The 21,778-nt window shown below is 45.7% G+C and overlaps 1 protein-coding gene across 1 annotated transcript in view; it reads right to left on the bottom strand.

The window, feature by feature from the left end:
* Nucleotides 1-2,242: 2,242 nt before the first annotated feature.
* Nucleotides 2,243-21,778, bottom strand: part of cavin2a (caveolae associated protein 2a) — a 47,582-nt gene continuing 28,046 nt past the window's right edge. The window contains exon 3 of the mRNA XM_079517600.1: nt 2,243-6,399. Coding sequence (XP_079373726.1) covers nt 5,404-6,399 — 996 coding nt within the window. The 3' untranslated portion in view covers nt 2,243-5,403. The remainder of the gene's footprint in view (nt 6,400-21,778) is intronic.

Here is a 21,778-nt window from a genome sequence, read left to right as displayed (position 1 = left end):
TCCTCTCTGCCTGACCTACTTGTTGTTAACTAGTTGTACGAACGTTTGTTTTCTATTGTTGTATTGTTTATTGGATCTTGTTTAGTCGATACACTTAATTGTTTTAGCTCATGCTCATTTGATTTAGCTATTTTGTCTCATCCGGTTAAGGAAATAGGTAGCTGATATATTGCACTTTTACCTTAGCGCTAGGTATACTCTTGGTTGCTTGTTTTTGCAGAAAATGCACTAAAGACTTCTGGTGATTAGTAGTTTTTGTTCCCTACCTATGTTGAATACACTTATTGTAAGTCGCTTTGGATAAAAGCGTCTGCTAAATGACTGTAATGTAATGTAATGTAATCCCTCCATCTGCGCCTTGGTCTGCCCCGGGGTCTCCTCCCAGTGGGACGTGCGTCGAGGACCTCCCTAGGGAGGCGCCCGAGAGGCATCCTAACCAGATGCCCGAACTACCTCAGCTGACTCCTTTCCAGGTGAAGGAGTAGAATAATAATAATAATAATAATAATAATAATTTTGAATTCTTAATTTCTTATAGACATCTCTGCAATGATGTGGATTATGTGACAGTGACTATATAAAGTGTGTATGCCTGAAGAGATGGAGGTTAGTTTAATAGGCTAAAAACGCAAAACGGACTACCCAGATTCTATATCCCTGGTGTAACACTTTAACACACTGGTTCCCAAACTTTTTCATCAAGGACCCCCAAATTGAATTTATTTTGCCCGCGGACCCCCATTTGAAAACATATGCCAGGGATCCCTCCATAAGAGAAGATTTATTTGGCTCTAGCAGTGATTCTGACATGCATTAGTCTACGGACAGATTTAATGGCATTTCTATCTCTTGGATTTATATACTAGGCTACCTACCTGTACTAGGTTCCATCCTGGAGACAAATCTTTCCGGTGATAAAATGCATGGACACCAATGTAATAAAAAAAAGTCAACCAAAGAACAAGTAGGCCTACAGGATCTCCTCACGTTCAACAAAAATCACACCCGTGTGGACTGAGTGGTGCAGCTCCCCCCCCCCCCCCCCCCCCCCCTTTCTCTCTCTGTCATTAAAGGTATATTCAGTGATTTCACTTAATTCAAATATCACTTATTATTTCTTATTTTTTGGATAATCCTCCCTACTATAAAGTGTGCTGACCATATAAGGAGTTCCTCCCTGTCCCCAGTGAGCCCCTGGAGTCAAAAAACCCTAGTTTCGGTTTGGGCTTTGGGTGGCAAAGCTTTCATCCAATCAGGATCGAATGGGGTGGGCCTTGGTGCACGTGCTGTTGGTCTGTTGTGTCCCCCCCCCCCCCCACTGTAGTGTGTGCATGTGCACATCTTGTTACCGGGGCGGACAGGTTTTTTTTCCAAATCACCCAAATCACTGAATGCTCCTTTAACAGGCAACAGTGCAACACTATCTCTCTGTCTCTGTTTCTGGCACAACAGCGCCCCTTTTGCCCCTACTGGTACTCATAGTCACATAGTCACACAGTCACATAGGTGTCACATAGGTAGGTTAACACAGACATTGCTGTTCCTTGTAGGCCCTACAAGGTTTCTTCGACTATGCATGGTGCATAACCTGACTCCGCCAGATGGGGCAGCAGAGAGTCAGGTTACATGGTGCATGCACCTCGCAGAACCTCAAAGGCCCTTAAAACAAGGCCCCAGACTTCCCAAAACTGGTCAGGCTACTACTTGGCCTCACTCCAGTCCCAGGCCAGAACCCACCTCACCCCTGCCCACTCCCCATACTGTATGTTTCTCCCCTTTTTGTCAGGTGAAACCTGACTTATTTCTTTGTCAAATTGTGTCAATCAATCAATCAATAAATCATTCAAAAAAACACAGGGCAGGACTTTTGATTTAAAAGTATACTGTGATTGGATTGCTGTGATGTAATGCGGATTATGGATGTGTCGTGTACTTATAATTGTTTATAGGATGTTGTGTACTTTAGTTTTGTCTGCCTTTTATTTTTCATCTTTTATTGATCCTGTATTTAAGGTTTGTTTGTCTTGTTTTCTGTTGTCCTTTTTCTTTGGGGTGAAAATTCAATGTATTTATTATTGTACTTTAAGAGAAGCTGTTAATGCCACCACTTATTATTTCTCAACTCCAGTATTTAAATAATGCTTCTGTGAAAAAAACAATAAACAAAGTTATATATATTACAAAATATATAAATGAACACAGGGCAGGGCATTATACAAATAATGACACAGGTGAAATTGCAAACTGTTACAAAATCTTTATTGAAGCATTTATGACACTAAACTCTTTAAAAAAAGTTTGGGTCAGTATGTTAATTAGGTCTACATGATAATAGACATTATTAGAGTAAACATTACGGTGACTGAGTCTTCTGCTAGGAGAGAAAAGGCTTCTTTGGCTTAAGTGATTTACAGATCTATTAAAATAAGCTATAACGTATATGTAGAATTCAATATAGACAATATAAATGTACTCTAGTGTTGCTATACTCATAAATCATAAACACCCCCAGCCATATTGTGGATGTGTGGAGACTGAGCATTCTGGCACAAAATGGCTCCCTGTGAATAATCTGGATGTGAACAGATTTAAAAACAATGAAAAAGGGACTTTTTGAGAGTGAGACAATTGCCTGCATTCACAAATCTAGTTCATAAACAAACAATAAAACAAGTTCAAACATTTTCATGAATAACAGAGAATACCTCACAACCAGCTAAATGAATCTCGAACTGCATAGAATGTACACATTGAATTAACACTATTAGTACTGTAAGTAGGCTACTGTGATTTATTCCCTCCACAACTAAGCATAAAACACAAATAAAAGATAACAAGCTTGTAATTTCATAAAGTATATAAACGTATTGCTCTACTGTTCAGAGTTCCTTCTCCCTAAATCGGACCATTTCACTCCACCTTACAAAGTAAACCACTGCAGCACGTTGCAAGGAAGGCCATCTAAACCACTGCAGCACGTTGCAAGGAAGGCCATCTCCACTGCAGCACGTTGCAAGGAAGGCCATCTCCGCATCCAATATATTTAAATTTCATCACATTATTTATATTTTGTTACAGTCGTTCCCATTAAGTAATGTTGCCCATTCAGAAGTGCCAGCCGTTTGAAAAAGCCCATGCAATACCCTCCTTATTAAACCTCTCACCGTTTCCATCTTCTAGAACTATATTTTAATTAAAAAACCTCACCCTTTTCTGCATATCTTAAGCCCAAGCACCACCATATCCATTCACTCTACATTCCTGTCAATACACAGACTTGCCACTTCCATCCATGCCCAGAATGAGCCTCTGCAGGGACAAAATACCCGAGGCTGCCGAGACCATCCTCTTCTCCACCAGGTGCCTCAAGAAGAAAACTGGGACATGCAGGAATCGTTTGTCAAACCCAGGGCTGCTTGTCAAGTCTCCATTTCTCCCACCGCGGTCTTGTATTTGAATGGAACATACATATAGGCACCTAGTATAACTAGTTTCATTTAGGGAGTCATGGCATTTTAGTATCATGATTCATGACTATAAGGGTACAGGCATGTTTATGATGAATTATAAAGACTGGTGTAATCTGGAAGGCACTTAAAGGAAACTAAGGCAGGATTAAAAAAAAAAAACTATGTCGTTGACTCTAACCAGGTCTTCTACCATTCCTCTAAGAAGTTGAGCTTGTCATCTGGCAAGTATCAAACCTTACAGTATTAAAACAGTAGCCAGAGGCAACCCTCACAGGGGTTGTGCATAGTTGAGATGAGTGTTACTACTCAGTCAGTGATCGGTACGAGCAGTTCCTGAAAAGACATATTAGTACGACTCTTATCTCCATAAGGGCGGCATAGGAATCCATACCTCCAGGACTACCAGCTTGTTTAAGGCGTTGGTGTGTCTTATGTCTAGGAGCATGCATGCATGGAGGCCTCTCGTCCATGGTGTTGCCTACGCACGCAATAAATCATACATACACATACAGTATCAGTATGTATAGTTCACATTAACACAATATTTGTAAAAGTACATCTATTGAAGGCAGTAAAGCCTCTACTTAATGCTGTACGAGTTTTCAGAAGTAATCCCTGTGCATAAACAGGTTCCCTTGGAGACCTCCACCATCTCCGATCGTCTGGCTATACGTGACACTACCATGCAATGTCTAGAGGAAGGAAAGCTAGAGCTTAACTCAAACCTATATGACCATTTTGTATCTGTAATATAATTTCCTCTAGCTAGTATAACATCTGTTATGCTTCATTTGCACTGATGTCAGAGACCTCTGCAAAGAATCCTTAACAAGTATTTATACCCAGTGGGAGGGGTTTACCAAACGATGAACCCAGCAAGGGTAGACAATAGCTTTGATGTTTTTCTAAAGCATACTTTTCTACCTCATGTAAGTATATAGATTTCTTTTAACCATGTCTGAAATGAGTGCTGGGTAAAAGTAAAGGAGAAAAATCACACCCGTGTGAACTGAGTGGTGTAAGGCCTGTCTGACGTAATGAAATCATGTCTGACGTAATGAAATCACACCCGGGTGAACAGGGTGAACATAGCAACCATGCTCATTTTTTCTGCACTAACAAAGCCAGTTGTAGGAGTGGTTTACACCACTCAAAAAATACGCAACTTTGAAATACCTTTTTACCAGAATATATACCTAAATGTTCACAACAAATTGGGCTACAGTAATGTACTCTAATCTTACAGTAATGTACTCTAATCTTACAGTAATGTACTCTAATCTTACAGTAATGTACTCTAATCTTACATAGCCCAATCATTTTCTAGTGAACATTTTGGTAAAGTAAAGTCTCAGACATCCTGGCAACAAACTGCATACACAAGCTGCCTGAGGGCAGCACTACTACCTTTGCCTAAGATTTACAATTTTTCACAAAGGCACCAAAAGAACAAAGAAGCTATTTGTCAGCAAGACAAATAGGTCCAGATAAATATTGCAGGAGTAAGACTGTTGGCACAACATCCTGAAGATGGGCTTGCTCTTGAAGTGAATTATGGCCCCTTGGCACCGCATTGTTGCTTTCTTTGGGCAGCCCCGCTATACAGTTTCTAAGGAGCACCTGCTTCGGATAATAGGCAGGCACTAGTGTGATTTGTGTATGGTCCTCTGGTCAGGTTTGAAGCATGAACTTGTTGCCTACAGATTATGTAGGTTATATAAGATATCAGAGAAATCTACAAGGGTGACGGTCAGAGACACTGGACCTACCTAAGACAATTTAATTTAAATGTAAGAATAGGATATTCATAAAGATAGCTTAGAATGGAAGGACAAGTTGTGCAGTGGGGCGTTCAATATAGGGTACATAAAAGCCGTGGACAAACAAGGAAAAATGGGTAACTTTATGCTGAAGGAAATCATGTAATTAAAGATTAAGCCACTTGCTTCACAGCAATGGTTGCTGTGGAAATGGGAGGATCCGTCACCACCTCAACAGGACTATCAGGGTGTTTCTCTGCTGCTTTCTCCACCACCACCACCTCCTCTTCCTCCTCCTCTTCTTCCTCCTCCTCCTCCTCCTCCTCCTCCTCCTCCTCTTCATCGTGCTCTGGGACGGCCAGGCCAGCGGGTCGATCACCATTCAGATCGACACTTTCCACCTCTCCGTTGACCATCACCTCCGCCTTCACGCTGCCCAGAGTGGAAGAACTCGGCATCTCCCCTTCGTCCTCCTCCACCTGACCTTCCTGGGAATGCACCTCCGCTAGGGGGAGCTCTCCGTTCTCCGCTAGGGGGAGCTCTCCGTTCTCCGCTAGGGGGAGCTCTCCGTTCTCCGCTAGGGGGAGCTCTCCGTCCAGGCTGCCCAGAGGAGGTATCTCCACGTGGACTACGTCCCCGGGTGAGCCCCCGTCCTGTATGGGGACCTCACCGTCTCTCACCTTCCTGACGTTGAAGGTAATGGGAGACACCCTGAAGGAGGAGCTCTTGGAAGTGGGACTCTTGGGATGGTTCGGGGTGAAGCTCTTCTTGATCTTCTCGCGGCGGTCAAGAGGCACGATCTTGGTGCCGATCTTGTTCATCTTCTTCTCGATGCTCTGGCGCGAGAAGGCCTTCTTCAGGCTGTCCACCTTCTTCAGGCTGGAACGCTTGAGCTTGTCAGCCCGGGACCTCTCAGCGGGCAAGGTCGAGGCGTGGCCAAACGCGGCGTCGGCCTCCAGAAGCTCTTCCTCGTCGAGGTTCCCCATGGCGGCATCATCCTCATCAGAAGAGAGGCTGATGGTCTGGAGAGCCTCGTCCGGGCAACGGTTGCCATTGACAGAGCCAGCGACAGAAGGAGCGGGCAGGAAGGCTTCCGCATCCAGCTGGCCGGGCAGGGGGGACTTCAGGGAGTCTTTGACAAAGACACTGGACGGGATCTCGTTGTCTTCCTATACAGAGAGAGAGAGAGAGAGAGAGAGAGAGAGAGAGAGAGAGAGAGAGAGAGAGAGAGAGAGAGAGAGAGAGAGAGCTTGGTTAAGACCTTGGTCTTGTGGACATGGTCATGTGAAGAGAACGTGATTACTTGACCCTATAAGTTTTAGGTCAGCAAGAAATATGGAGCATTGATGCGTGAGGTTGAAACGAAAACACTTTGCGACAGTAAGAGTTGCAGGGTTTGTTTCCTTTTGAATTGACGGTATAGCCAGCATAGACTAGCTTACGTCTATTGGGAGGAGGGAAACTGCGAAACTCTGATTATTGCGTCATCAAATTTCAGGTGTATATACTCCCACGCACACATTCCTCATAAACATTCTAATGGATGCTTCTTCTATACCACATGCTTTGGCCATCGTAAATGCATGTCAAAGTTCACGCGCAATTAGATTCTGACATGTTGAGCCGGGGTTTGGCGAGTGGAGGGCTCAGAGAGACCCGTCTCCACACGTCTCCGCCCGTGTTTTCCTCGAGGACTTCTGAGGAATTCACCTGTTTTCTCTGCAGGAGAACCAAAGAGCACATGGCCTTATAGAGCAGGGGTTCTCAACGTTTTTGGCCGGGGACCCCCGGAAATGCTTTGGCAATTTCTCGGGACCCCCGCCCCGCCCCCTCCCGACCCCCAATATAAATTGACTGCTACAATAACCTTAAACCATTTTGGGCGGGAACCCCTTTTGGTGTTTTAAGCATTGTTATAATTTAGCTATTGAAAAATAGCAGATCTACAAGCTCATAGCGCGCCACCGAGTGGCGCGCTACGAGCTTGTAGGTCTGCTATTTTTGAAAAATCGTGAAAATAAAATTAAAAAATATATATATATATATTTTTTTTAAATAATTTGGGGACCCCCTAAAATAATTTGGCGACCCCCCGAGGGGTCGCGACCCACGGGTTGAGAACCCCTGTTATAGAGGGTGTTTGAGAGAGATGAAGAAAGACGAACAGCAATAGAGAGGGAGATTATTGGAATAGCAAACCTGCCAGTGAGTGAGGAGGACGACTGAAACAAACATACAACAACACATATTTTCCCTTTGACATCCACTGATTTAGGTGAGGTTAGGAGCCATACTCAACTCAACCTTTTATTTATAGGCCAAGAGCATCATTTTACCCATTCTGGGCGGGAACCCCTTTTGGTGTTTCAAGCATCATGTTATGCTTTATCGATTGAAAAATAGCAGATCTACAAGCTCATAGCGCGGCACCGAGTGCCGCGCTACGAGCTTGTAGATCTGCTATTTTTTGAAAAATCGTGAAAATGTGGCCGCAAATCATTGAAAATAATATTCTTTCAGAGTGAATGTTTTTAACTTAAATCTTCTGGAGGGTGCCTGATTTAAATAGGGGGCGGCCTGATTTAAATAGGGGGCGGCCTGATTCCGCGAGCTGCCCCGCATCAGAAACGGTTGAGAAATGACAGAGTTACAACCATGATGTTTTCGTGCTCAGACACACCCACCCACACACAGTCACTTAACACATTGAGAGCCCACGCAAAACTGCCCAAAATCACTTTCACCTAGAAAATCCATTCACATTTTTTATAATTCAGCTGACTGTGGAGACACATGCTGGAACTTTTTACTTTGAAATGTTTTATAGTTTCTGAGTTATTTAATTTAAACGCCAAATGCATTCTCAGTGGCGAAAACACAAACTTTGGCACCACGTGTTAAAAAAAAAAAAAAAAAAGTGTTTTGAAATATATATATTTATTTTTTCAAAGACGTCCACAGACGTCTTGGGCTATGCACGTGCGGTAATACCCAGGACGTCCACAGACGTTTTGGGCACAAAATGTGTTAAGGAAGTGGTTGCACCACTTAAAAACGACCCCGATCGACCAAAGTTCTATACAGAAAACGAGAGAAATAATTTAACAGTAAGACGTAAGTGTCGCAATCCTATTAACAGTAATGATGAAGTGTGACTGCTGGATGCCAGTGGTTAACATTATGGGCTTTGTGGGCTTGGAGCAAAGTCATCTGATGTGTGATAAGATGTTTCACGTCTTAAATACCAAGAAAGGAGCGTGCCTGCTCATAATGTGTATGGGTGGAGATCTGGAGGGTTTAAGTCTGTCGGTTGGGAGTTTAAGCATCGGTATGCAGAGGCAGCGTGTGCGCACGCCACGCACACGCACACGCACACACACACACACACACACACACACACACACACACACACACACACACACACACACACACACACACACACACACACACACACACACACACACACACACACAGGAGAGTTGTACTGGTGCAGGTGACACATTCTGAAAGAGTCATTTCAGCTAAAGAGCTTAAAAGAGTAGTTGACCCAAAAAATGACTTATTTTCGATCAAATACAAACCCCAAATGAAGCCTTGAATTCTTTTGTTTTTGTGATAATTCCTGAGCCAATAATTTGATGACCGGCTACTGGAGACTCCAAACAGTAGGAGACTCCAGAGTTCTGGAGACTCCAAAGAGTCAACCAGTCAAAGAGTCTCCTATGACCACAACATTGGCTCAGGAATGCGACAAAAAAAAAAACGAAACATGAATGAATTCTTGGCTTCATGGGGTGTGTATAATTATAGAAAATAAGCCATTCTTTGGGTGAAACTACATCTTTAATAGCCACAATCTGAAATGTTGAGGTTTCCGTTCTTGGTATTTTGTATTATTTATTATTATTATGGCTTTTTTTTGTGTGTGTTTGCCTTCGGTAGAAAGACAGACAGCATAGCAAATGTGTTGTCAGAGTGAGCTTGCATCACTGTGAGTGTGTGTGTGTGTGTGTGTGTGTGTGTGTGTGTGTGTGTGTGTGTGTGTGTGTGTGTTCACAGCGAGCGGTGCACCCCACAGAATGAAAAGCAGCTGTGGAACGGTTTGGAGGAATGCTTGAAGTGACAGCATAGTTTCTGGAGGACTGCGTAATTTCGTAACGCATACTTAAAAAAGACTGGACCAACCAGACGGCCAGCAATGGGTCCCGCCCCCCCCTGCCAATTACTCATTCAACACCAATGGAAATGCTTCAGCTGGAAAGAACAGCAATCATTCAACATTTTGGCTCCACTCCCTTTGCAAATTGTGTCTTTCACTAAATCTAAAATAGCACACAAGCTTTTCAAATGGAACAATGTGTGTCATTCTTCTTGTCAATATTACCAAAGGACAGTCAAGAAGACATTATGTAGTCATGTTATATAGCACTTCTCAAAACAGACTGAGATGTAATTAACCCATTTTGGACTGAGGTCGATTAAAAAAAAAGGCTTCTAAATCCTAATAGTTTTCTGACAGCACTAGAATTGCATTTTATGTAGTCATAGCACTTTATAGTATATATGTATAGTATATGTATAGTTTCATTATATAGAGATTCCACTGTTATGTTCTTATCTTACGCATGTTTCATGAATACTACTTTTTATGCATTCCCATGCTTTTTTGTTCTTGCCGGATGTAAATGGCTCTGGATTAAGAGCGTCTGGTAAATGCCTAAATTGTAAATTGACCTTTTCAGGTCGTGACCCCCAAAAACTATATTTGAACTGGGAACCCTGACTTATGCACGCACGCCATTTAGGAAAGAACTTGGGCCCCTTCGCTGTTTCCTTCACAGGTGTTACTGCTGATACTAATGAAGGCTGCTGTTCCATATTCTGGTCAAACAGAGTCAGGGTGCTACTGTTCCATTCTGGTCAAACAGAGTCAGGGTGCTGCTGTTCCATTCTGGTCAAACAGAGTCAGGGTGCTATACTGTTCCATTAAGGTCAAACAGAGTCAGGGTGCTATACTGTTCCATTCAGGTCAAACAGAGTCAGGGTGCTATACTGTTCCATTCAGGTCAAACAGAGTCAGGGTGCTGCTGTTCCATTCTGGTCAAACAGAGTCAGGGTGCTATACTGTTCCATTCAGGTCAAACAGAGTCAGGGTGCTATACTGTTCCATTCAGGTCAAACAGAGTCAGGGTGCTATACTGTTCCATTCAGGTCAAACAGAGTCAGGGTGCTATACTGTTCCATTCTGGTCAAACAGAGTCAGGGTGCTATACTGTTCCATTCAGGTCAAACAGAGTCAGGGTGCTGCTGTTCCATTCTGGTCAAACAGAGTCAGGGTGCTATACTGTTCCATTCAGGTCAAACAGAGTCAGGGTGCTACTGTTCCATTCTGGTCAAACAGAGTCAGGGTGCTATACTGTTCCATTCAGGTCAAACAGAGTCAGGGTGCTACTGTTCCATTCTGGTCAAACAGAGTCAGGGTGCTGCTGGTCCATTCTGGTCAAACAGAGTCAGGGTGCTATACTGTTCCATTCAGGTCAAACAGAGTCAGGGTGCTGCTGGTCCATTCAGGTCAAACAGAGTCAGGGTGCTACTGTTCCATTCTGGTCAAACAGAGTCAGGGTGCTGCTGTTCCATTCTGGTCAAACAGAGTCAGGGTGCTATAGAGAAAAGAGGAGATCCGGGCACACTTGATGTCAAAAGGAGGAAATATTTTATTAAACCGACATGTTTCGACCTGTTACGGTCTTCATCAGGGCTGCTGCTGGTCCATTCAGGTCAAACAGAGTCAGGGTGCTGCTGGTCCATTCTGGTCAAACAGAGTCAGGGTGCTGCTGGTCCATTCAGGTCAAACAGAGTCAGGGTGCTATACTGTTCCATTCTGGTCAAACAGAGTCAGGGTGCTATACTGTTCCATTCTGGTCAAACAGAGTCAGGGTGCTATACTGTTCCATTCAGGTCAAACAGAGTCAGGGTGCTATACTGTTCCATTCAGGTCAAACAGAGTCAGGGTGCTATACTGTTCCATTCAGGTCAAACAGAGTCAGGGTGCTGCTGTTCCATTCTGGTCAAACAGAGTCAGGGTGCTACTGTTCCATTCAGGTCAAACAGAGTCAGGGTGCTACTGTTCCATTCTGGTCAAACAGAGTCAGGGTGCTGCTGTTCCATTCTGGTCAAACAGAGTCAGGGTGCTACTGTTCCATTCAGGTCAAACAGAGTCAGGGTGCTGCTGTTCCATTCTGGTCAAACAGAGTCAGGGTGCTACTGTTCCATTCAGGTCAAACAGAGTCAGGGTGCTACTGTTCCATTCAGGTCAAACAGAGTCAGGGTGCTGCTGGTCCATTCTGGTCAAACAGAGTCAGGGTGCTGCTGTTCCATTCAGGTCAAACAGAGTCAGGGTGCTACTGTTCCATTCAGGTCAAACAGAGTCAGGGTGCTGCTGGTCCATTCTGGTCAAACAGAGTCAGGGTGCTGCTGTTCCATTCAGGTCAAACAGAGTCAGGGTGCTAGTGTTCCATTCAGGTCAAACAGAGTCAGGGTGCTACTGGTCCATTCTGGTCAAACAGAGTCAGGGTGCTACTGTTCCATTCTGGTCAAACAGAGTCAGGGTGCTGCTGTTCCATTCTGGTCAAACAGAGTCAGGGTGCTATACTGTTCCATTCTGGTCAAACAGAGTCAGGGTGCTACTGTTCCATTCAGGTCAAACAGAGTCAGGGTGCTACTGTTCCATTCAGGTCAAACAGAGTCAGGGTGCTGCTGTTCCATTCTGGTCAAACAGAGTCAGGGTGCTGCTGTTCCATTCTGGTCAAACAGAGTCAGGGTGCTGCTGGTCCATTCAGGTCAAACAGAGTCAGGGTGCTGCTGGTCCATTCAGGTCAAACAGAGTCAGGGTGCTGCTGGTCCATTCAGGTCAAACAGAGTCAGGGTGCTAGTGTTCCATTCAGGTCAAACAGAGTCAGGGTGCTGCTGTTCCATTCTGGTCAAACAGAGTCAGGGTGCTGCTGGTCCATTCAGGTCAAACAGAGTCAGGGTGCTACTGTTCCATTCTGGTCAAACAGAGTCAGGGTGCTACTGTTCCATTCAGGTCAAACAGAGTCAGGGTGCTACTGTTCCATTCAGGTCAAACAGAGTCAGGGTGCTACTGTTCCATTCAGGTCAAACAGAGTCAGGGTGCTAGTGTTCCATTCTGGTCAAACAGAGTCAGGGTGCTACTGTTCCATTCTGGTCAAACAGAGTCAGGGTGCTGCTGTTCCATTCAGGTCAAACAGAGTCAGGGTGCTGCTGTTCCATTCTGGTCAAACAGAGTCAGGGTGCTGCTGGTCCATTCTGGTCAAACAGAGTCAGGGTGCTACTGTTCCATTCTGGTCAAACAGAGTCAGGGTGCTGCTGGTCCATTCTGGTCAAACAGAGTCAGGGTGCTACTGTTCCATTCTGGTCAAACAGAGTCAGGGTGCTGCTGGTCCATTCTGGTCAAACAGAGTCAGGGTGCTACTGTTCCATTCAGGTCAAACAGAGTCAGGGTGCTGCTGGTCCATTCAGGTCAAACAGAGTCAGGGTGCTACTGTTCCATTCTGGTCAAACAGAGTCAGGGTGCTACTGTTCCATTCTGGTCAAACAGAGTCAGGGTGCTACTGTTCCATTCTGGTCAAACAGAGTCAGGGTGCTACTGTTCCATTCAGGTCAAACAGAGTCAGGGTGCTGCTGTTCCATTCTGGTCAAACAGAGTCAGGGTGCTGCTGGTCCATTCTGGTCAAACAGAGTCAGGGTGCTGCTGGTCCATTCTGGTCAAACAGAGTCAGGGTGCTGCTGGTCCATTCAGGTCAAACAGAGTCAGGGTGCTGCTGGTCCATTCTGGTCAAACAGAGTCAGGGTGCTGCTGGTCCATTCTGGTCAAACAGAGTCAGGGTGCTGCTGTTCCATTCAGGTCAAACAGAGTCAGGGTGCTGCTGGTCCATTCAGGTCAAACAGAGTCAGGGTGCTGCTGTTCCATTCAGGTCAAACAGAGTCAGGGTGCTGCTGGTCCATTCAGGTCAAACAGAGTCAGGGTGCTGCTGGTCCATTCTGGTCAAACAGAGTCAGGGTGCTGCTGGTCCATTCAGGTCAAACAGAGTCAGGGTGCTGCTGGTCCATTCAGGTCAAACAGAGTCAGGGTGCTGCTATTGTGCGTGTTGGCTCACTGGAAACACTCTGATACCTCAAAAGTGTCCTTGAGTGGATGTAACACTGAGAGTGTACAAATGGAACCAATACGACCCCACGTAAGGGTCAAAGTTTTGGTGTCCAAGTAGACCGTTGTTCCGGGTGCTTCAAAACGCAACTTCCATCGAAATGAATAGCAGGGGCGGGGCAAAAGTGCAAAAGTATTGGCATCAAAATGTAAGTAAAAGTGCTCATTACGCAGAATGTCCCATTTAAAAAAAATCTAAAATCTTTAGAAAATAGCTGATCTACAAGCTCACAATGTGTCAATAATAATCAAAATCTACAAAGTAACTAGTAACTCCACTAATAAATGTAGTGGAGTAAATGTACAATATTTGGAGATGTAGTGGAGTAGAAGTAAAAGTAATGGAAATTGGAAATACAAAAAAAAAGTAATAAGTACATAAGTACAGTACTTGAGTAAATGTACTCAGTTACTTTACACCACTGGCATTACTACAGTAGTAGTAATATACTATGTTATGCAGATGTGAATCACAGAAGTTCACACCACAGGCCTTCATAACAGCCTCATCAGTCATCGGAATGAGATGCTGTATGACGAGAAGAGCGCAGGTCACACAGAGAGGAGAAGCCAGGAGGCCATGTTGTTTTCAGCATAACATCCAGATACCAGATACCCGTAACCCAGGTTACCTTGATCTGAACCATGCTGGACGGCATGATTCACGGCTCAGGGCTGAGCTCACACCTTTCATGCAATTCTCTGCTCGTTGGATGCTCGTTGGATGCTCGTTGGGTAGTGTCATGGCCGCCCAATGTATTACCAATGGGAGTCACGTGCTTTGACCCAACATTGTGTTGTATGAGGGGGAGGGGGGGCAGTCAACACACAGCCGAAAGCCATACAACCATATATCTATGCATACAACAGCTTGTAGGCGCAACATCCACCCAACGTCCACCCAACACAGAGGGTGGGGTTAACCACCAACCAATAGGAGAGAAGGGCTGTTTTGTATCCCAATGGGCGGAGTTTAGTTGTAGTCTCCTGAGCCCCGCAGAAAAGTCCGACTGGAGAGTGACAGAGCTTTTGAGAAATGATGATGTCACCGCTTATTAGCGGTGACATTACTATAATTAGGTGAGAAATGCAGCTTGTGCCTGCATGGAAACTACACAGATATCTATCCAAGTGTTCATGTTTATATATCACTGTTAACAACTTTAAAACGTATTATGTTGCATCAACTGCAGTGAGCAAAGGCTCTGCTCTGCTGCATCCAATAATAAATATATCAGCCTACTAGTCCAGTGCGGACTATTTCATTTGCATTGGTGCCGAGTGCTAAGCACAACCGATTGTTTTAATTCAAAGTGGTATATATTCTGTGAAATGTTTATCGTCATTCCGTGTATCTACAAGCTCCAAGTGTTGCGTCCACATGCAGCGCGTTCCAAGCAGAGGTCCTCAAGTATATGTAAAACACTGCCAGTCCTCAGCGCAATGGCCCGTTGCGCAAAAAAGTTGAGATTTTACTTGTGTGATATTCAGATAATCTTCAACCGATTGTTATAATTCGAAGTGGTATATATTCTGTGAAGTTTATATTTTCATTGGGTGTACAAGTCATGTTTTTAATATGCCTTTATCAAATGATATAGAGAGATGGGTAGTGCCCAAGTCCTGTTAGCCATGCAGCCTATATGATCTGTGGTGCAGGCCTATACACTCTAATTTGTATTGGAGTGCGAAGCTTGAACAATAGGTTCATTGCGGACCGCTACGGATAAACTGTGGATATTAACCTACCAATAAGGACCCAGGCCAAATGCCATTGCGCAGTAGCCTACACCAACAAGTCTATGCGTGGTGTGTGCATAGCCGCATGTGAAACTATATCGTGCTGTATTTTGCTCTCCATTTCATGGTCATGGTCATGCGAGGAGAGAGAGAGTGAGAGGGTGCAGAGAGAGAGAGAGGTGTGAATGGAATCGCATCGTGCGTATATGGCACATCTCTCTCATGTTTAGGTAATTAAGGGCGCACCATTGAATGCATGTCACTGTGCCTACATGCTGACAATGTGCGCGCGTGAACTTGTATTAGCCAGCCTACACATTATAACATGACATTTATTATACAGCTCGAAAATATAGCCACTCTACAAGCTCACAACTTGTTACTTCTATAGGTCTGACTCTGCTATTAATTTATGTGCAGGACTTGCCAAGTCGCCAGAGCAATGGTAAAGTGTCTATCATTTTTAAATTGAGAAAAGTCGAGAGTCGGGATTTTGCACATAGTGTGACATGCTGACAGACAATGAAAGAAACATGTTCCACTTCCACTCACAATTTAGGTGGCTTTTAAAATGCGGTACTTATTCCTTCATTAAAAAATATGATTGGCACCTCATAAGTGTAAATATAAAAGCAAGTATAATATAGCCTACAATATTGAAACCTGCTACTGCAGTGATTTTATCCTGTGTTCAATGCGTTTCTGCGTTTGGGTGTGGACATGATGATGATGAAATGACGCACGGCTGTCTCCAGTCATTTCAACAATCAGTACCAGATTTAAAGGCACTGATTCTGTGTGTTGGCTTGCTCAGAAGAGGATGACGTCTTTCGAAGAAAGTTTGATTCATTTAGCAAGCCAGTGCCCCATTCTGTATGTAAAAAGCCATCCGTTTTATTATGACAGTGTACAACTCCACATATCGCCGTATTGGTCACCAAAAACTACACGCAGATAAACGTGGGTCTGTTGTTTTCCGCATTCCGCTCTAGCGCACCGCCCACTTCCCGCAAAACCTTGTGGGAAATGGATGCATCTAGGGAGGGACGGCCATGACACTACCCAACGAGCATCCAACGAGCATCCAACGAGCAGAGAATTGCATGAAAGGTGTGAGCTCAGCCCAGGTGAGAGCCAGGCATGTGCGGCATCTCCCAGTGACTGCATGCTAGTAAATCTGTCAAAAGAATCTGTGTGTGTTTCTCTCGCTTGGCTCAGAACAAAGCTCTGTGTGTAGTAGAGCTAAACGTTTGGTAATGCTCTTACAATTAGGTATTTCTTCACTACAATGTGCATTATAGTTGTCCCCGAATGAGGACCACAATAAGGCAGTGACTTCAACCATTTAGGTCTGACGTCGACATTTAAAAAATGTCTTTTTTAAAAAAAAATTTTTTCTGAAAAACCCTCATGTTTCTATATCAGTGGTTCTCAATATTTCATGTCAAGGACCCCAAAAAATATTATGCAATATGCCGCCGACCCCCATCTGAAAATATGTTGTTCCAAGATTTGAGTTTAAAACTGAAACTCTGAAAGAATATATATTCAAAGATGTGAGGCACATTTTTCAAAAATAGCAGACCTACAAGCTCGTAGCGCACCACTCGGTGGCGCGCTACGAGCTTGTAGATCATAGATGAGCTTGTAGATCGTAGATCAGAACAGTCTGAGTGAAAACTATGATCTGAATAGTCTCTCATATAATTTTAAGTTTTGTCCAGTAAAATCAGGGAAATCAAATCAACCACTTTCAACCTGGCGCACGCCAGGTTGAAAGTGGTTGATTTGATTTGATTTGATTGTTTTGATTGTTTGGGCATGCCGAAAAGCTAAATAATTCTCACAAATTATTCAAAAGTTGCCACAAATAGCTGATATGAAAGAATAAAATAAAAGCTTTAAACTTTAACTTTAAACTTTAAACAGCGGTGACTCAGGGGTAGAGTGGCCGGATAGTAACTAAGGTTGCCAGTTCAAACCCGGGCTCCCCCAGAGTTAGTGTCGAAGTGTCCTTGAGCAAGACACTGAACCTCCTAATTGCTCCTGATGTGCTGGTTGATGCCTTGCATTGTTTCTGCTGCCATCGGTGTATGAATGTGTGTGTGAATGGGTGAATGTAATGCACAATCTATGTAAAGTGCCTTGGATAAAGGCGCTATATAAATTCACCATTTTATATAAATGTGCACCATTTACCATTTAAAATAGTGCTTAAACTGTTCCTTGTTTGTTTTGTTGGAGACTCTGTTGGAACCCCCTCAGTCCCCGGACCCTACTTTGAGAACCTCTGCCTCAGGTGACTGAAGTTGTGACACAAATGGGGTGTTTGAAAAAGAGCAACTCTAAATCTTAATAGTCAGACACACAACCTTGGGGGACACAGTGTCTAGTTTCAGCTTGATCAGCTGCAAGGCAATCTAACCGAGGTCTAATTCAACTCAAGAGTTACAGCCAATTAATCAAAATTTTAAAAATGTCTTCAAAATCCTGACAGTTTTGTGAAAAACCTTATGTTTCTGTATCAGTGGTTCTCAATAAAAAAAACACCAAAAGGGGTTCCCGCCCAGAATGGGTTAAACCTGAGGATTATATTGTGTAGTTTATTTGGTGAAACCGGACAACACACTACATTACACCATATCCACAGAGATTACAGTTCAAAATATCTATTGGCAAATATTCACATTATATATATATATCTATCTTTTTAATGGTTATTGTCCAATGGCTCATTCAGTGGCTGAGGCACCACCAGGACAACCTGAGAAAATGTGTGTGTTTTTGTGTGGGTCATGAATGGACAATGGAAGTAAAGGTCATTAACCGTTGAAGTTCCAGTTGGCCCTGACACTCTGGTGGACAGGCAGAAACATGTTGCTGTTGGCCCTGACACTCTGGTGGACAGGCAGAAACATGTTGCTGTTGCTTGAGTTGAAAGCTGGATATAAATTTATCTTTGTATGCCTGTATACTGCATGTGTGCGCTCATGTGTGTGTGCGCTCATGTGTGTGTGTTCATGTGAGTGTGTGTGTGTGTGTGTGTGTGTGTGTGTGTGTGATTGTGTGTGTGTTCCTGTGACTGTGTGTGTGTGTGTGTGTGTGTGTGTGTGTGTGTGTGTGCATGCGTGCGTGCGTGCGTGCGAGCGAGAGAAGAGAGACGCGCGGCATAGGTCAAACATCAAGTCTAATTTCCTTACATTTGTTTGTATTTACATGGATGGAGTACAAAAAAAACCTAGGGTTAAAGGACCACTTCACCACTTTTCAACATCTCTTCATATAATTGGTCCTCACTAATGTTCATGATAAAACACCACCATTTTTTCCTACTCAGTCTGTGCCTCATAGGAGGGCTTTGGGCAGTTCAGACACCCGTCCACCAGTGACATCATCATTAGGCAGATTTTTTTTTAAACAAGATTTGTTATAAAATATATTTAGATTTGTATTATCGTGAGAACGATGGCTTCAACTTTTGCATTGCAACTTTTCAGGAAAAGAAAGCCTGCCGTTTCTATTAGCTTGGATTCACCATCGATGATGTCACTGGTGGACAGGTTTCTGAACTGCCCACAGCCCTCCTATGAGACACAGACTGAAGTAGGAAAAAAATGTGGTATTTTATCATGAACATTAGTTAGGACCTATTATAGGAAGAGAAGTTGAAAAGTGGTGAAGTGGTCCTTTAAGTGGATCAGGGGCCACTAGGGACGGTGGATCAGGGGCCACTAGGGATGGTGGATCAGGAGCCACTAGAGGGATGGTGGATCAGGGGCCACTAGGGATGGTGGATCAGGGGCCACTAGGGATGGTGGATCAGGGGCCACTAGGGACGGTGGATCAGGGGCCACTAGGGACTGTGGATCAGGGGCCACTAGGGATGGTGGATCAGGGGCCACTAGGGACGGTGGATCAGGGGCCACTAGGGACGGTGGATCAGGGGCCACTAGGGACGGTGGATCAGGGGCCACTAGGGACGGTGGATCAGGGGCCACTAGGGACGGTGGATCAGGGGCCACTAGGGACGGTGGATCAGGGGCCACTAGGGACGGTGGATCAGGGGCCACTAGGGATGGTGGATCAGGGGCCACTATGGACGGTGGATCAGGGGCCACTAGGGATGGTGGATCAGGGGCCACTAGGGATGGTGGATCAGGGGCCACGAGGGACGGTGGATCAGGGGCCACTAGGGACGGTGGATCAGGGGACACTAGGGACGGTGGATCAGGGGCCACTAGGGACGGTGGATCAGGGGCCACTAGGGACGGTGGATCAGGGGCCACTAGGGATGGTGGACCAGGGGCCACTAGGGATGGTGGATCAGGGGCCACTAGGGATGGTGGATCAGGGGCCACTAGGGACGGTGGATCAGGGGCCACTAGGGGCGGTGGATCAGGGGCCACTAGGGACGGTGGATCAGGGGCCACTAGGGATGGTGGATCAGGGGCCACTAGGGATGGTGGATCAGGGGCCACTAGGGATGGTGGATCAGGGGCCACTAGGGATGGTGGATCAGGGGCCACTAGGGATGGTGGATCAGGGGCCACTAGGGATGGTGGATCAGGGGCCACTAGGGACGGTGGATCAGGGGCCACTAGGGATGGTGGATCAGGGGCCACTAGGGATGGTGGATCAGGGGTCACTAGGGATGGTGGATCAGGGGCCACTAGGGATGGTGGATCAGGGGCCACTAGGGATGGTGGATCAGGGGCCACTAGGGACGGTGGATCAGGGGCCACTAGGGATGGTGGATCAGGGGCCACTAGGGATGGTGGATCAGGGGCCACTTGGGATGGTGGATCAGGGGCCACTAGGGATGGTGGATCAGGGGCCACTTGGGATGGTGGATCAGGGGCCACTAGGGATGGTGGATCAGGGGCCACTTGGGATGGTGGATCAGGGGCCACTAGGGACAGTGTGACACTTTTTCCTTTTCTTCTTCTCTGCCGCCACAAGGAGTTATTCTAAATTGGCTCTGTATTACATTTCCGGTGATTGTCTGAATGTCCCAGAACTTGTTTCATGAAGCCGTAGCTAATTATCTGCCAACCTTTGTGAGCTAAAAAGAAAAGAAAAAGAAGAATTTAAAAAAAGACAAACCATAACCAGTTCCAGCCATGTCATTATAGGTGAACGTTTTCAACTTAGTTTGTTTCAAAAAGTTTTTCCAATCTTTGAATATATATTCTTTCAGAGCAAACGTTTTTTAACTCAAAACTTTGCCGCCGACAGATGGGGGTCGGCGGCCAATTACATATAATCTTGGGGGTCCACTGACATAGAAACATAGGGTTTTTCAGAAAACTGTCAGGATTTAGAAGACATTTGTAGAATCGTTCCCATGGTCTAAATGGGTTAAGGTCGGCTATCGCAATTAGTCATATGACAAAGTATAATCAGGCTTAAGTTGTTATGAATTAATTTTGAAAGGATGCCCAAGAGGCTCGATCTGGTACTGCACTGTCAAAAGCCAGTGCAGCATCAGACTGCAGAGCGGCACCAAAAACAATGTCATCATCATCACCCCCCCCCCCCCCCCCCCCCACACCCCCTCCCTCTACTTAAGGAGAGATTATCAATATTAAGTCAACCTTTCAAAGTAGTATTTTGTACATATACTATTTGACCTTGTTTGGTGGAGTGTGAGGTCTGACTGTAGACCTCACACCGTGCTTCAGGTCCTGTTGGGAATTCCTGTTAATTAATGTGTCCTCAATACAAAGACTCATTAGGAGCTGTGCGCGCACGCACGCACGCACACACGCACGCACGCACGCACGCACACACGCACAAACTCAACCATGTGAGATTACCCAGTGTCTACACAACAAAAACATTAGCCTGAATGGAGGGAACAGAAACTAGAGAGAGGAAGAAAAGAAATGAATATTAATTAAGAGAAGTTTATTGGTCTGAAAACAAAGTTAATTTACTGCGACATGCACGGCCCTGGGCCTCACACGCACGGCCCTGGGCCTCACATGCACGGCCCTGGGCCTCACACGCACGGCCCTGGGCCTCACATGCACGGCCCTGGGCCTCACACGCACGGCCCTGGGCCTCACATGCACGGCCCTGGGCCTCACACGCACGGCCCTGGGCCTCACACGCACGGCCCTGGGCCTCACACGCACGGCCCTGGGCCTCACACGCACGGCCCTGGGCCTCACATGCACGGCCCTGGGCCTCACATGCACGGCCCTGGGCCTCACATGCACGGCCCTGGGCCTCACATGCACGGCCCTGGGCCTCACATGCACGGCCCTGGGCCTCACATGCACGGCCCTGGGCCTCACATGCACGGCCCTGGGCCTCACATGCACGGCCCTGGGCCTCACATGCACGGCCCTGGGCCTCACATGCACGGCCCTGGGCCTCACACGCACGGCCCTGGGCCTCACACGCACGGCCCTGGGCCTCACATGCACGGCCCTGGGCCTCACATGCACGGCCCTGGGCCTCACACGCACGGCCCTGGGCCTCACATGCACGGCCCTGGGCCTCACACGCACGGCCCTGGGCCTCACATGCACGGCCCTGGGCCTCACATGCACGGCCCTGGGCCTCACACGCACGGC

Source organism: Electrona antarctica (genome assembly GCF_951216825.1).
Source record: "Electrona antarctica genome assembly, chromosome: 13".
Lineage (NCBI taxonomy): Eukaryota > Metazoa > Chordata > Actinopteri > Myctophiformes > Myctophidae > Electrona > Electrona antarctica.
This window is presented reverse-complemented; position numbering and strand designations above follow the sequence as displayed.